Here is a 15,992-nt window from a genome sequence, read left to right on the forward strand (position 1 = left end):
CACAAAAAAAAAAAAAAAAAAAAAAAAAAAAAAAAAAAAAAAAGAAGCCCAGACGGGGCAGTCGGGGGAGGTGCATGGCACGGTGGGAGAAAGCTGGGACCAGCCCAAGTCATAGGACACCGCGACTGAAGGAGTTGCATGTGAATTTTTTAAACTTGGAAACAATGAAACAGAAGACAGGAACATTTCCTAATTATGCAGAGAAAAACATTTATAGGAAAAGAGTATATAGTGATACATTAAAAATCTTAACTTCTGGATGATAAAAACCAACAAAACTAAGGTCAAGACCTATCTTAATGTTGTCACGAGGAGGACGGTGGCGTGGGGCGGAGGGTGCGAGCAGGAGTCTGAGGTTCAGAGGCAGTGTGTCCGAGGGGTAAATGTGGGCGGAGTGCTCCAGGTAGACCCGCCGGTTACCGCAGAAAGTAGGGAGGGGCCCACCAGAGAGGAGGCCAGCGTGGAGGGCTTGTGCACCAGGCTGAAGAAGCCACACCATCCTCTGCCTGAGGCCAGGAGCAGGACCCGGTCAGATGGGGTTTTATCCCAATGAGAAAAGGTGGAGCCTGAGCCATCCTGTTCGCTGGGAGATGGATTTGGGAGTCGGGGGATGGTTACAGGCAGGGTTGGTGACCCCATGTTGGTGGGGGGGAGGGTAAGGAGGCATCGGAGCGGAGAGGCGGGGCAGGTGACCGCACAGGGGAGGCTGGGGGCCTGCAGCTGAGGGACGTCCAGAGACGGGAGGGATCTGGGTCTGGTCTGGAGCTCAGGAGAGAGTGGAAAGGATGCCCAGCATCCTGGCGTCTGGGTGGCAGCAGGTGGCTGGGGACGTTTGTGCCACCACATGGGGCAGCTGGGGGGAGGTGAGCTGTGCTCAGACGCACCCAAACCTCTTCATGGAATGAGAGCAGATCAGAAATATGGGCACGGGGAGAACTGTGAGGCAGAAACCAACGCAAACATTGTAATTTATAGGCGAAACTCAAGAAAATCCAACTACTGGAAAAAAGACATTTTTATCAATAAGACCAGAGTTAATGAAGCCTCGGGGTCGTTGCTACTTGCCTTCAAATGGCAGTCCCACTGATGCAGCTGCAAACGTTGGGCTCACCTCGGGGACAGCCAGCCCTGAGCGACCCTTCCCTCCCTGTTGGACCTCGCCCTCCCCCTTCCCCACCGCACTTGGTCGCCCCCTTTGCTTCGGTCTTCGGTCTTCACTGTAAGGAGACTGGGGCTGGGTTTGGCCCTCGTAGTTAGTCCTCGTGCAGACCTTGACTCCTGGTTATCATCTTAGAGCTGGGCAAGGCTTGTGTGCGATGCTCGGCCCTCGGCTGGTGGAAGGTTCTCCCGCCCTCTGTCCGTAACTGGGGGGGCGCTTTGCTCAGGGATGTTGCAGCCACACGAGGCTGTTTGGACCAGTGCAGCACGGAGGCCGCCACTGCCAGAGGGGGCGGAGAGGGGAGGAATGGCTGTACACGATGAGACTAAATGCAGACTTTGCCTGTGCTCAGAACATCCTGAAGAGGGTGGAAGAGAGGTCTGAGCGGGAAGGCACTGCCCTGGATGCCCACAGGGAACTGGAGCTGGTGAGTCGTGCTTTTTCCTCTTTTGCCACATTTCCCAGTCAACTGTCTTCCTCCTCCAGACCCGCCCTCCCGTCCTGCTCCCTCCTGCGCCCGTGTGTCTCTGGAAGATGCAAATTCATTTTAATAGTTGTCAATCTGGAGAAGTCACTGGGTCCAAAAGATAAGTCTGGTGGGCTTCCTTCTCACCCCAGGCTGCTGACGTGTGGGGTGGACCAGGCCGGTCGGGCGCTCTTGACCTGCAGACATGTTCGTGGACCCTCCCGCCGACCCCTGCTCTGTGGCCACCCACAGGCCCAGGCACTCCCCTCAGCAGCCCTCGGAGGCCCCACGCTTGTCCTTACCTGTTTCCAGTGTCAAAAGCCATGGCTCTTGCCTCCCTTGCCACGCTCTGAGGCTGGCTCTGGCTATTCTTGGGCCCTGATGCAGCTCTGCCCTGTGTGCCTCTCCGACCCACCGATCCCGCCTCTCCCGGCCCTCGAGCTGCACCTCTCCTATCCCCGCGAGAGGACTCCCCAGCCCTGCCAAGCCTGGGCTCTTCCTGCCCAGGAGTGGAGAAAGCATCTCCGCTCCCGATCCTCGGAGAGAAGAGGATCCTCCTGGAAGCTGCCGGCAGAGCAGGGGCTGTGCGGGAGGGGTCAGTGAATGTGTCTGTTCCCACATGTTTGTCTTAAAGCAGCGCTGTCTCGTGTGTTTGGCTCCAGTGTGTCCACTGGAGCTGCGAGCCCACTCCTGGCAGCCGTGCAGGGGCCACTCTGTCGTGCTGGTGACCCTGAAACGGACGAGAGCCTGGTGTTGGGAAGTCCTTTCCACTTAGCGTACCAGTGGCAGCAGCTTAGTAAAAGGACTAGCCCCAGTGGGCGTCAGGTGGTGGTTCTAAGCCACGTGGAGCCATGAGGACTTCGTCGTAGTTTAACGCAGTCTCTTCCCCCCAGGGGCCTCTCCTCGCATCCCTCAATCAGGCCAGTTGGCCTCCAAAATCCTTCTGGCGATTATACCCTTTGGATATTGGGAAAAACAGCACTCCCCTCCCAGCCTAGTTGGGGAAAGGCTGGAGCCTCGAGCAGGCTGGTCCGGGAGGGTCAGTGACCTGCCAGCCAGGCTGCATCTCTCGGGACCCTCTGCCCACCCCTGGAACACACACACCTGATCAAGTGGGAGCTGCATTCTGGCCCCCACTGGGCAGCCGGCCACACTGGGCCCCAAGGGGTCTCGGGGCACCGGCAAGTGTTTTCTGTTTTCAAGTTCTTTTCTGCTTTCATCTCCTTTTCATTTCCCAGGTATACGCTTGCTTCTCGTTATTTACCTTTTTTAATAAAGGTGGGTTTTTTCCCTTAATTTATAAAAATGATGCTGAATACAAACAAGTCCACAAACTGTTCATAAGCGAAAAGAAGATGGTAAAGATCAGCAGTTCTCCCGCACCCCACCACCAACATGCTGGTGCCTGCCCTTCCGGACCCCTTTCCAAACAGACGCCTGCACACACAATTGTATTCTTTGCAGATGGGCTTGTGCTTTATGAGCTGGCTTTTCCCTCCACTTTAGTGCGTGTAAGATTACTGCACTTCTTCATGATTTCAGACTACAGGGTTATGTGGATTTACGAGCGTTAATCAACCCCTGTTGATGGACATTTAGGTTGAGGACAGTTTTTCTTGCTCTGAACGCCACTGCAGGGGACATCCTAGTATGCACGTCTTTGGGCTCGTTCCTAAATGCTGCGTGCCTGCTGGGTGCCGGGCCCTGTTCTAGATCCTGTGCAGATATCACCTCTCGGAATGAGTCCCCAGAAGTCCCAGAAAATGTGGTTTCATTCGGCCCCTTGGTACCTGGGTTGCCTCCCAGGAAGGCGGGGGGACTCTGTGCTCCCCCCACAGTGTGTGACGGATCCTGATCCCCAGACCTTGGGCATTTCCAGTCTGACAGATGAGAAAGGACGTCTTCTGGTCGAAATTTGCTCTCTCAGGTGACATGAGGGGTCGGCATCGATTTATGTGTTCTCTGGAGTTCACGTCCCAGCAAAGACAAGGCCCTGATTTTCTGCACTGGAACTCAGACCCAGTTGAGACTGACCAGCTGTGGCGTGAGTGGGCTGAAGGAAGCGGTCAGAGACAGCCGGCTGCGGGTGGCCTGATGTGTCCTCCTTCTCGTCCCAGGTGGTAAAAGCATGCAACGAGGGCGTCAGGAAAATGAGCCGCACGGAGCAAATGATCAGCATTCAGAAGAAGATGGAGTTTAAGATCAAGGTGAGCCGATGCCCAGCCACGTGTCCCCGCCCCAGCCCGGCTGTCCTGGAGCATCGCTCACTGGCCGGGCTCGCTGAATGGCTGCCCTTGGGTCTCAGCACAGCATCACCTCCACCGAGGCCTTCCCTGACCCCTTAGCTGAAGGCCCCACCTGCCCCCAGTCACCGGGCCGTCACATTGGCCTAGACCAGGGGTGCCCAACCCCCGGGGCGGACCGGTAACGGTCTGCAGTCTGTCAGGAACCGGGCCGCACAGCAGGAGGTGGCGGTGGGTGAGCGAGAGAAGCTTCATCTGTATTTACAGCCGCTCCCCATGGCTCCCCATCGCCCCCCATGGCTCCCCATCGCCCCCCATGGCTCCCCATCGCCCCCATGGCTCCCCATCGCCCCCCATCGCTCGCACTACCGCCTGAACCATCCCCCCGCCCCCCACCCCCATCTGTAGAAAAGTTTTCTTCCACAAAACCGGCCCCTGGTGCCAGAACGGTTGGGGGCCGCTGGCCTAGACTGTCTCCTGCAGGGAGTCGGGAGCTGCCTGCTCTTACTGGCTGTGTGACCTTGTACAGTCAGCTCACATGAAGAATGTGGCAAGGACTGCTCCAGGGATTCTTAAACGTGGGCGATTTGAAAATCTGACGGAAGTTACCGACATTTCCCCCAACTTTGTGTAAAGCTTCAGGCATTAGTGACCCTAAGGGCCCCGAGGGCTTGGATTTCTGGGGTTTTGGGCACATGAGTGCACGGTACCTGCCGAGGGTCCCTGAGGTCATGCTGGGTTTGGGAGCTGAGCCCCAGCTGAGGACGCAGACCTCCGGGCCCCCCACGTAGCTCCTCCTGTGGGCCGCGTGCCGGGTGCCGGGTGCCGGGTGCCTGCCCCGGAGCCACAGTGTGGTGACCTGCCGGCCCAGTCTCCTCGCCCTGTGGGACCCAGTTCTCTCCTCCGTCCTGTGAACTTGGCCTCGTCTCTGATCCTGCATCACACGGTAGTAGGAGGATGACAACACACACACACCCAGAGGCACCCACGTGTGCACACTCACACGTGAGTACAGACACAGGACACGTGGACACAGACGGGAGCACACATACGCAAAAGCACACGCAGATACATAGACAACAGACACACGCCTGCCCACTCAGGCACACGTGCGCGTGCACGCACACACGCCCTTCCCGTCTTTGCCCCGCACCCGTCCGTCCCTCCCACCCGCGCCACGCCTGTCCTGGGCCCAGCGCGGGCCTCGCACACCGTGACTCGCGGTCATCACTCCAGTGAGAGCGCGAGGGGAGCCTGGGCGGGGAACGCGGGGGGGGCACAGCCGTTCTGACGCCGCCCCCCCCCCCCCCCCCGCCCGCAGTCGGTGCCCATCATCTCCCACTCCCGCTGGCTGCTGAAGCAGGGCGAGCTGCAGCAGATGTCAGGCCCCAAGACGTCCCGGACCCTGCGGACCAAGAAACTCTTCCGGGAAATTTACCTCTTCCTCTTCAACGACCTGCTGGTGATCTGCCGGCAGATTCCGGGGTGAGGGCAGGCAGGAGGGCCGGGGAGTCGCCACGGCCTGGGGGCGGCGGGCGTGGTGGGGGAGGTCGCTCAGGCTCTGGATCCGCTCTGAAGGCCTGGTCCCGCCTGGGCCTTTGGCAGGTGTATTTCAACGCGCTGAGCTTCCGTTCCCGTCCTGTCTCGCGGGGGCTGCACCCCTAAGGACGTGGAGCGTCCGGCTCAGCGCCTGACTCCTGGGGCGGGCTCGGCAGAGCGGCCGCTGCCGTGTCGCGGGGGCTGACCCCTCGCCCGCCGTGCACGCTGCGGAGCGCGGGGGCTGGGGCGAGGGGGACCGGCGGTCAGGTGGGGGCTTCCGGAAGCAGGTGAGGAGAGCCAGCAGCGGGGCCGGCCCCGCTGCCAGGGTGGAGCGCTTCCTGGAAAGCCGAGCCGCCCCCTCGGGACTGACATGCCTCTGCCGCCACCCTCGGTCCCCAGAGACAAGTACCAGGTGTTTGACTCGGCCCCGCGGGGCCTGCTGCGAGTGGAGGAGCTGGAGGACCAGGGCCAGACGCTGGCCAACGTCTTCATCCTGCGGCTGCTCGAGAACGCGGACGACCGGGAGGCCACCTACATGCTGAAGGCGTCCTCTCAGTGAGTGCCTAGAGCCGCTGCCCCCTGCCCGGGTGGAGCGAGGCTCCGGGCTCGGCGCACCGCCCGCCCCGTTCCTGTCCTTCCTCCCCGCAGGCCCCGCCGGGAGGGCTTCTGTGCAGTGTTAGCGTCAGGGTGCGGGGCGAGCACGTTGCTGGGTGTGTGTGCGCGCGTGTGTGTGTTCGTGTTCCCTTGGGCGTCAGGCTGTGGGCGGGCCCCTCTGTTCTGATGAGCTGTTGTAGAGCCCTTGGGCCCGACCGACCAGTGAACCACTGTCGCTGCGTGGCCTCAGGCCCACCTGCACCTCTGAGCCGCCAGGCCAGCCGCCCTGCAGCCCCTGTGCGGTGCCCAGCACCCCCCAGCCCAGAACTCACGGGTGTCGCCCTGCACATCGCGGTCCAGTTCTGACTGCCTGGGGCAGGGGTGGCGTCAGCCTCTCCCGATTCCACGGACCGTGGCTCAGGGCAGCTGGCAGCTGAGGGCTCGCCTCTGGGTTAACGTTGGGGTGTCGTGGGCTCACCCTCACGCACTGGCTTTAAAGATGTACCAGGGAGGTTCTACAGCGCTCCGCCCCCACCCCGCTGCTGGATTCCGGGCCCCGTCCACGCTGTCCTGCCGCGGCCCTGTGCCAGGCCCGGGACCCAGTGGCCAGCTTGCTGGATGCCTGGCGCAGCGGTTCCCCTCACGTGGGGTCCGTTGCTCTGCGGTTGGGGCATTTGTCCTCTTCCCTGTCCCAGGAGCGAGATGAAGCGTTGGATGACCTCGCTGGCCCCCAACCGAAGAACCAAGTTTGTTTCCTTCACGTCCCGGCTGCTGGGTAGGTGGCCCCCTGGGGAGGGGGCACCCGCCTGGTGGGGCAGGGGAGGGTCCAGGGAGCCTCGTGGCGGCCCTGCCTGTCACAGGTGCGTCAGCCTCGGGGGCCTCTGCACTCCGCCTGAAGGGCCTGCGGGGCCACTGGGAAGACTCCTTCACCTGCCCGGGGGTCCCTGGCACCCCAGTGCAAGATTAGAACCCCAAGGAGGCCACGGGTGTGCCTGAGCTTTGCAAACGTTTTGATGATTAATGAAGAAATGAAAACCACTGGGTCGTAAGTGACAGATACCACAAGGAACCCGAGAGGTTTCCTGAGCTGGGCCCAGAAGGCAAACGCCAGTGTTCTCTGGGGTGGCCAGTTGTCTGAAAACCTTACAAAATATAAAAGGGCACAAGTCCAGCTGCCTGATAGAGACGCTGCCATCCTGACCGAGCTCACCGAGTCCTGACTGTCCCCACGTGCTCCCAGGGCCCAGCCCGGGACCACGCAGCTCTTTCTGAAGTCTCAGTAAGGGCCCCTCAAGCTCAGCGGCCACGGCTCACGGGCCCAGCCGCTCCGCGGCACGTGGGATCTTCCCGGGCCGGGGCGCGAACCCGCGTCCTCTGCATCGGCAGGCGGACTCCCAACCACTGCGCCACCCGGGAAGCCCTGTATCTACGTACTTTTTGTTCAGAACTCCTGGCGCTTTAACGGCCTTTTCTTTGGAGCCACACACCCCTCCCTCGAATGAGCCCTCTCTCAGTTGCTGCGGGAGTTTGCGTTGTCTCTTGGACAGGCAGCGTGTCCCTGCTAACTGCTGAGGCAGGAGTGGGGGAGCAGCTCTTGCCCGTGTAGGGACCAGGGCAGGTGCCGTGGTGACGAGGACATGCCACCCCCTCTCTCCCCGCTTCAGACTGCCCCCAGGTCCAGTGTGTGCACCCATACGTGGCCCAGCAGCCGGACGAGCTGACGCTGGAGCTGGCTGACATCCTGAACATCCTGGACAAGACAGAGGATGGTGAGGCCCCGGGGCTGGGTGCCTCTCGCACTCGAGGCTCCGTGCGCCCCCTCCCGGGGCCCTGCCCAGCCTGAGGGATGCAGTGGAGAAGCAGACAGAAGAGCTGGCTGAGAGGCAGGCAGGGCCCAGGGCCGCGCTGCCTCTCTGCCCCCGTGGACCATTCGGCCCCTCATGGCTTCCGCTGGCCTCTCCTCAGCACAGAGCAGGCACCTCTCCCAGTGCCTCCGCTCCCCTTCCCCGGAGCTGTGAGGTCCGCCTTTCCGCACTTAGCATGCGGCCCAGCCGAGCGCCTGGCTCCGTGTCCCCTTCCCCTCGTCCGGCCCTGGCATCAGCCCCCATCACACTGGGAGGGATGATGGCCGGGAGCACCCTGACCCTGACCCCGTATTTGCAACAAGCCTCCAGATGAGCCTGTGACCACCAGGCTTGTAGCCCCACACGGGCCAGAGAGCCACCCGCCGGGGCGCCCGCCCTTCTCCTGCTGTTGGCGTCAGTGCCAGAGGTTCACTCCCCTCCCCTGAAAAATGGATCCCTTGTTTCTACATCAATTGTTCCTGATCTGAATCCCCAAAAGTGCACAAAGCATCTTCCCCCAACCCCAGTTCCTCCTCTTCTTCAAGACCCTGGCTGGAAAGTCTCAGGCTGGTGACCTCCAGAGAAGGTCACCCTTCCCAAATTCTAGGGGCTCACCCAGCATTGGGAGAACAGTGGTTCCTGCCCTCCCCCTCCCCCCGCAAAATATAAACAGCCTGACACCCCTCCCACGTGGCCTGCAGAAGGCACGCCCCTGGCCCTCAGGCCCCAGGTCTTAGCCCTGCCCCAGGACCTGCCAGCAGGACCTGCGGTTTGGGCCCCAGGCCCCCAGCAGAGACACTGTGATATGGGGGTGGGGGATAGAGAGCTAGGGCACTTGGCCAGTTCGTGACAGCCACCCTCGGCTGTGCCCAGCTCCCAGGAGGCTGAGGCTCGGGGAGGGGCTGCCCAACCAGAGGGTGACAGTAGCATTCAAGGCCAGGGAACCACACAGGCAGCTACCACCCCACCGGCCCCTCGATGCCTCGTGCTTTTGGGGGTGGCCCCTGGGGTCTCCTGGCCTCACGTGGGGCAGCCTAGGATGGTTGAGAGCTTGGGAATGGGTTCCAAAGTCAATACATCCGGGACACGCAGTGGTTCTGCCCCTGCCCTGTGCACACACCGCGCTCCCCCGGAAGGGCGGCAGGCGCCCAGCTCCTGGGGGATAAAGCAGGTCTGGGCATTTCCAGCAGTGCGTCTGAGGGCAGGGGACTTCTGGAAAGGCCGGCTGGATCCCTGCGTCTCCCTTTCCTCTGCTCCCCACACAGGCCGGGGCAAGGCCCAGCCTGCACCACTTGGAGAGCTTCTGACCCTCCCCTTCCCCTCCCTACGCAGGGTGGATCTTTGGCGAGCGTCTGCATGACCAGGAGAGAGGCTGGTTCCCCAGCAACATGACTGAGGAAATCTTGAATCCAAAGATTCGGTCCCAGAACCTCAAGGAGTGTTTCCGTGTCCACAAGATGGATGACCCTCAGCGCAGCCAGAATAAGGACCGCAGGAAGCTGGGCAGCCGAAATCGGCAGTGACCCCTGGCCCCCGGCCTGGCCGAGGGACGTGGGCGGGCGGCCCCCAGCGGACAGCGGAGGGGCTCAGCGGGAAGGCCGGGCGCGGCCGCAGGCAGCGGGGTGTGACCTGGGGTGCCTCGGCAGGAGTCGCCTCCAGCCCTCACCCCCGCTACGTGGTTAGTGCTCATGTGTCTTCTTGGCCCCTCGCTCACGAACTGCAGAAAAGGTGCCCACGTCTCTCCTCTGCTGCATTTGTAAATGAAAAAGTGTATTTTAAACAGCGTTACACCACCTCTTCTTCTTGTCTCTTGGGAGGGACAGACAGAGGACGGGCATGCTCCAGGGCCCTTCCCAGGCACTGAGAGGCCCCAGACCCAGGGTGTCCCTGGCCAAGGGCAGGTGCAAAGGTGATGAGGATGTCATGACCCCTGCACGTGTCCTCTCCCCTGGAAGCTGTTAGAATCGGCCAGGTGCACAGATGGACCACCCTTGCCTGATGAGCTTGACGAGGGCCCTTTGGTCTCCGACTCAAAGGACTGCGAGACCAACCGCCTCTGTCCACCTCCGCCCCAAGCCTCTGCCAGTCTCTGGCTGCACGGCCAGGCCTGCCTCACGGCCACCAGAGCTTGGCTGAGGGCCCACGCCGCCTTTGGCTCCCTGATGGGCTGGAGGTAACTTGTATCTTCTGGCCCCTTCCGGAGCCCAGGTGTTATAAAGAGATGACTTGGTCACTGCATCCTGTATATGGGTTATGGTTCCGAGAAAAGCAAATATCATTTCTGGCTGCATTAAAAGAAGCATCATGTATAAAATAAAAGAGAGGAAGGTCTACTCTTTATTACCCTTGTGCGCACAAGAATGAGGTGTTTCGGTCTGGCAGGGAGAGAAGAGCGCCCTTCAAGCCCAGTGGAGGAGGTGTGTCCCAGGGAAAGGGCTAAGGAGGCTTCCCGTGGAGGAAGAAGCAGCCAGGGTTGGGGCCTCAGGACGGGAGTGGATTTGGACCTCCACTTGTGGAGGGACTCCAGAAACGGAATAAGCTGTTTGAGGCAGTGGGGGACACCCTTCTGCAGGTTGAGAAGGCAGGTTTGAACACTGTGGGACAGAGGTGTCAGGGGGTGGTGGTCCCATTAGGGATCTGACCACCAGGTTTGGGACTGCGGCTTCCCACCTGGCCAGTCACTGGCCTGGGACACTTCTTCCCACCTCCAGAGGCGGCAGCCAGTTACCGGAGGCTGCAGCTGGCCCTCGGAGCCACCCGACACCCGGCTCTGTCCTGGAATGTGGAGGGCCTTGAATCCCACCCCGCCCAGCCCTGCCTGCCTGTGGCCACGCCCTTTCTGCCAGGACACACTTAGATTAGAAGCCCAGGATTTAGATCAAGCGGGACGTCGCATCATCTTCCCACAGGCCACAGCACGGCCCTTGGTGTTCTTGAGACCTCAGACCCTTTGAGAACTGGATGAATCCCTGGAAGATGCATACATACACAACATGCGGGTCCAACTGGAGAGGGACCCCCTGGTCCCAGTGAAGGGCTGATGCTCTTGGGGCCTCCCTGCTGCAACCCCAGGGCGAGTACCTGCACCTGAGTTTCCCAGGAGTGAGGGGACGGGGAGAGGGACCATTTCGGTGCCCCATCTGCTCTTGGCAGGGTGGGGCTGGGGAGGGGAGCCCTTGGTCCTGGCCCTTATCCCGCTTTTCTTTTTGTAGCTGGGAAACAGCATACTGACTTGGGTCACCTGCTCTAAGGAAGGCTTCGGCTACTGCAGGTTATGTGTAATAATGTAAACAGTTTCATGAAAACCAGTCAGTTTCATAACAGTCTTTTATAAGCAGAAACTTAAGCCATGATGTGTTTGGGGGAGTGTGAGTGGGTACCACGTGTGGCTATCTGGCGTATCCAGGAGGAGAAAACTGGTCTTAGCCAGAACAGGTAGTCTGGAGCTCCGAGAAACCAAGGAGGCCAAAACAGTTGCTAGAGACAATGGTGAAAAACAAAGAGGAACAGCTCACTCCACCGGCACTCACTCAAAAGGATCCTCTTGTGGCCCAGGGGTTAAACCAACACTGGGGTTTGCAGACAGTGCCCCCTCTAGGCCTTAGGGTCCTCACTCCAAGGGCCCTTGGAGGATGGGGACAGGACGCACGCAGTTCTAGCTTCTTTCCTGCTGCACCCAGAGCAGGTAACCCACTATTTTAAATGCCTCTCTCTAAATTATAAAAGTTAGGCTTCCTGGGAAGTATGGAAGACAGAGGGCATGACCAAGGACCCAGTGCCAGGGCCAAGCTGGGGCGTGGCACGGCTGGGTGGTTCCTCATTCAGCTGCCATAATTTCAGGGTTGACGTGAAAAGAGATGAGCTTGAAAAGCCTTTTTGTTTTCTTTCTCTAAACAAACAGCCATCCTGCGTGGGGTTGCCCGCCCTGCCAGAGGCTCGGTGAAGCCCCCTGCACAAGCTTACCCAAGCCAAGGGAGGGAGGCGGTCTGGGGCTGTGGGTTGGGGAGCCAGGACAGGGGCCCACAGCATCCGGGCTTCACCCCTCTGCTCATTCGCTCCTTGGGCTCCCCGGGGTAGAGGGGCCCCCAGGGGTCCTGAGGGTGCAGGTCTGGGGCTCAGAGCCCGCAAATCGCGCGCTGGCTGCCAGAGTCAGAAGACGCCCCCCACCCCCAAAGTCACTGGCCTCTGGTTGGGGAGCCGGGACAGCCGAGGGTCCCGCGGACCCCACCATCACCCAGCGAGGGGCAGAAAGCAGGGCGGCGGGGCCGGGGCAGGCCGCTGCCTCTCCTGCCCTCGGGGCCTCACGCCGGTCCGCGCTCGCAGCGCTCCAGGGCCGGAGCTGAGGGGGCGGCAGAGGGCAGGCCCCGGGCAGTTTGCGGGACGAGCAGGGGCCTGCGGCACGGGGACTCCGCGCTCCCAATGCCTCGCCGAGAACTCTGGCCAGAGCGCGCCGCAAGCCCCGCTCCCGCACAGCTGCGGCCTCCGGCGCACGCGCATCGCGCACGCACCCGCGCTCCTGCGGGGCCCCGGCGCAGTGCGCTCACGCACGCGCACGTGTGCGCGCGCGCGCGCCTCGAGCCCCGAGCACGTGCACGTCGCCCTCTCTCTCCACCACCCCGCTCACCCAAACACTCACGCGCGGACACATGGTGACACGGGGGCGCGCACCGGAGGTGCCGCCGAGTCGCGCCGCGGCCGGGGCGCGGCCCCTTTATTCGCTTCAGGAGGCGGAGAACTTTCTCAGCGCGACGACCACGAGCGCCAGCACCACGCAGGTGGCCAGCAGGGCGGCGATGACGATGGCCGCGATGGCGCCGGGCCCCAGCGAGCCTGCGGAGGACGGAGGGCCGCGTCAGCCCCGAGGCCCGCCCCCCCCCCCCGACACCTTCCTCCCGGCCCGCCCGGCCCCCGCGCCCCAGCGCGTACCGCCGCCCTGGTCCAGACGCTCCCGCGCGGTGCTGTCCTCGGGGCTCGGCGTGGCGGTGGGCGCGGGCGGGCCGCTGACCGCCGGCTCCCGGGCGGGGCTGGTGCTCTCCACGGGGCTTTCTCCCGACGGCAGCTCGGCGGGCTCGTTCCACAGGGTGGGCACGGGCTCCTGCGGGCCCTCGGCTGCAAGGCCAAGGACAGGTGTGGGGGCCCGGGCGGCAGGGCCGACGGGGACGTCGCCCCCGCCGTTGACCGACTGGGAAGGGGCGCTGAGTGCGGGCCTCTGGGGCACAGCGCGGTGCTTGCCGCTTCGCAGGTGAGGCGACGGAGGCTGAGTGGCCCACGTGTGGCCCCAGAGCCCCCGCTGGGGTCAGGCCGCCCCTGCCGTGAGAGGACAGGTTGATGGGGGAGGAGGGCACTGAGGGACCAAAAGGCCCACTCGGGAGGAAGCTGGAAGAACTTCGGGCTGGCAGTGAGCTTCAGGGCAGGGGGGCCGGGGGAGGCAGGGCACTTCAACTCCCAGCAGAGCCTGGGGCCCCCCGTCTGAACTGCTGGGCTCTGTAGGTCCTGGGGAAGTGACACTTGTAAAGAGTCCTATCCCCGCACCCGCACAGGGCAGACCCAGGGCAGCTTTCGCCCTGGAGAAGGCGCCAGGAGGGTGAGGCAGTGCCCTCTCCAGGAACCAGGGTTCCTGCCCGGCCGGTGAGGGCCCACTGCTGCAGGAGGTGGAGAGGAGAGGCCCGCCCCACACCCCGGGGCAGCTGGCCCTGCTGCTCCTGGGCCCTAACCTGGGCAGAGTGGAGCAGCCCCCAGGGCCTGGGGTCTAGCGCCTGCACGTGCCTCCACACGCCCCCCGAGTGTCTGAGGCTTTAGCGCAGGGGCCTCTCTAGCCTAAGAAACTGTGATGCCAGCACGTTGCTGCCTCCAGACAGAACAGGGCCAGAGGGGAGGGCAGGGGTGTCTGTGGTCAGTGTAAGGGAAGCCCCAGGAAAGGGTAAGCCCTCAGCCCCGCACTAGCTGGGGCCCCGTCAGCACATCAGTCTCCGGGCAGCGTTTTCTGCAGGAGCCTTTCTCTGCTCATGGGTTGGGGGTTAGCAGGATTTAGGGTACCCAGGGGCCCCAGAGAACGAGAGGGACAGGCTGAGAGGCCTGCATGGTAACCCCAGGCAGCCCACACCAACTTTGCTCCCCCGTCAAGGATCCTAGCCTGAGGAGCCTCGCAGCAACACCCCAGCCCTGAGTGATGTCTGTTGTGATCCAGGGATGCTAGAATGGGCTGACTGGGCATCACAGCACTCCGTCTCATTGATACCAGCTGCTCTGGGGTCTTCCAAGAAGACCAAGGCTCAGGTTAAGCTGAGGTGGGCGCTGCGCTGGCAGTTAGCTGCTGCTGGGGATTGAAGCCCCTGAAGAGGTTGTGCTTCCCGAGAAACGTCCTGGAAGTTGTGGTTCCGTCAATACAACCCTGGCCAGCCCACCTGCGGTCCCTGGGGCACATTTCACACTTGGGGGCTCCACCCCTGAGAGCTCCCCCAGGGCACAGACAAGCCAGACCCACACCCTGCTTCCAGGCTCACCAGCTCCTGGAGCGGGGGGTGCTCTGGGAAGACCCAAAGGTACTTCCAGGGTTCTTCTGCCAATGTGTCCACCTGAGGCAAATCGCCGAGCAGAAAAAACGCCTGGGTCTGCCCGCCACGTGGCAGGCCGAGGTCTAGGGCTCGCAGACCGCCTGTCTCCCAGATAAGTGAACAAACCACTGGTCCCCACTTGCTCACCACGCGCCCAAGACGGAGCGGCAGCCGGGCACCTCCCTGTCCTACCACCACCAGCCAAAGCTCACCTCCAACTGCCAGGCCTCTGGCCAGAGAGGCCACCACACGCTACTGGGTATCAGGGCCACAGCCAACCTGGTGGCGTCCAAGGAGTCAGCCCCAAGCTCCGGAAGAGGAGTGACAGGCTCCACATCCCCTGGAGAGCAGGGGCTCGCTCCCAGGAACTAGTGGTCACCCTTTGCCAGAGCCTGGGAGCCATCTCTGGGGGAGAAGAGCCCTCTGAGCAGGGTACTTGGAGACCCACCCAGACCTTCTCCCTGTCTGCCCCCAGTGACCCAGCCTCACTGTTCCTCCCCACAGAAGCCTGGAGCCTCCCTGCCAGATACACCAGCCCAGGCCCCCTCATCCCTGCTGTGTGCACCCCCTCCCGCCCCTTCAAGACTCAGCCAGTCTCTGAAGCTTGAGGGGCTGAATCCATTGGCTTCCAAATCAGGAGGGCTGGGTCCAAATCCCGGCTCCGTCACAGCCTCACCCTGGGACCACCGCGGACTGACTTCGCCGCCTGCCTGCACTTCCCGACCTGGAATGGGGGTTGGACCGTGCCTCTCACAGCCCTCACAAGGTGGTGACTGTGCTGTCAAGGCCATCGTCAGCTGCTACCTCTGCCCTAGGGCCTTTCTGGCCTGGGCACCGTGGCCCTTGCCACTCTGCGGGCTTTGCGGCTGCTGTAGCTGACCATCACCAGGAGACCCCCAGAGGCTGATGCGGGCTTCAAGGACTCATCTGCACCCAAGCAGCCAGGGCCCAGGGGCCAGCCAGCTCCCTGCCAGCCCAGGTGCCCCAGCGGCACACATGGGCCAGAACTGCAGCCTGCGCTCAGTCACCAGCCCTCCGGCAAAGGAGGTGCAGCTGCCAAGGAGGGCCAGGCATTTTCTTGTCCTCATCTACGTGCCTCCGTATTCTCTCAATTTGCTGTAGTCAGAGGGGGAAGCCGATCTAGCCCCCAGATCTATCCTTCTGGGGAGCCATGAACAGAAGCCGTCGTCAGGGAGCTTCCCCACAGCAGGCCCCGTCTGAGGAGGGGAAAGAAATGCCAGGCAGAGGGGCTGGTGTGAGGGCAGGCGTGGAAGGCGAGCAGAGGTGTTAAGTGAGGACGGAGAGGGGGAGGACAAGGACCAGAGTGAGCAGCGACCTGCGACTCCGCGCTCTGACTGGGAAGACCAGGAGAAGTGGGGGCCTCGTGACCCTGCCCCAGGCCCGGGCACCGTGGGCTCTCCTCCAGCCCCACCGCCTTTCAGTAAAGAAGCTTGTTTAACGCTCAGTCTGACCACTGGGCCCGGAGGCCAGGCGCCCGAGCTCACAGACGGCCTTTGTGCGGCCGTGAAGGGCCTTTTCATCCCCGCCCTGGCCTCCCGCCCGCTCAGCCTGGCCTGCTCCCCCCACCTCGGT

At 62.4% G+C, this 15,992-nt stretch overlaps 2 protein-coding genes across 4 annotated transcripts in view; one reads left to right on the forward strand and one right to left on the reverse strand.

Moving 5' to 3' along the window:
* Window positions 1-10,613, forward strand: part of LOC102976695 (ephexin-1) — an 18,761-nt gene extending 8,148 nt beyond the window's left edge. For 2 of the 3 annotated variants that reach the window (XM_028486320.2, XM_028486321.2), the window contains exons 6-12: window positions 1,512-1,586; window positions 3,743-3,832; window positions 5,190-5,353; window positions 5,807-5,962; window positions 6,697-6,776; window positions 7,666-7,770; window positions 9,178-10,613. In XM_028486320.2, coding sequence (XP_028342121.1) covers window positions 1,512-1,586; window positions 3,743-3,832; window positions 5,190-5,353; window positions 5,807-5,962; window positions 6,697-6,776; window positions 7,666-7,770; window positions 9,178-9,368 — 861 coding nt within the window. In that variant the 3' untranslated portion in view covers window positions 9,369-10,613. The remainder of the gene's footprint in view (window positions 1-1,511; window positions 1,587-3,742; window positions 3,833-5,189; window positions 5,354-5,806; window positions 5,963-6,696; window positions 6,777-7,665; window positions 7,771-9,177) is intronic. The other variant, XM_028486322.2, reaches the window with a different exon arrangement.
* A 471-nt stretch (window positions 10,614-11,084) lies between these two features.
* SNORC (secondary ossification center associated regulator of chondrocyte maturation) lies at window positions 11,085-13,135 on the reverse strand (the record flags this gene model as incomplete). The annotated part of the gene is made up of 3 exons (XM_028486319.2): window positions 11,085-11,322; window positions 12,482-12,675; window positions 12,772-13,135. Coding segments are annotated over 2 exons (474 nt in total), but the record flags the coding sequence as incomplete, so codon positions are not given.
* Between the last annotated feature and the right edge of the window lie 2,857 nt (window positions 13,136-15,992).

Source organism: Physeter macrocephalus, unplaced genomic scaffold (assembly GCF_002837175.3).
Source record: "Physeter macrocephalus isolate SW-GA unplaced genomic scaffold, ASM283717v5 random_814, whole genome shotgun sequence".
Taxonomy (NCBI): domain Eukaryota; kingdom Metazoa; phylum Chordata; class Mammalia; order Artiodactyla; family Physeteridae; genus Physeter; species Physeter macrocephalus.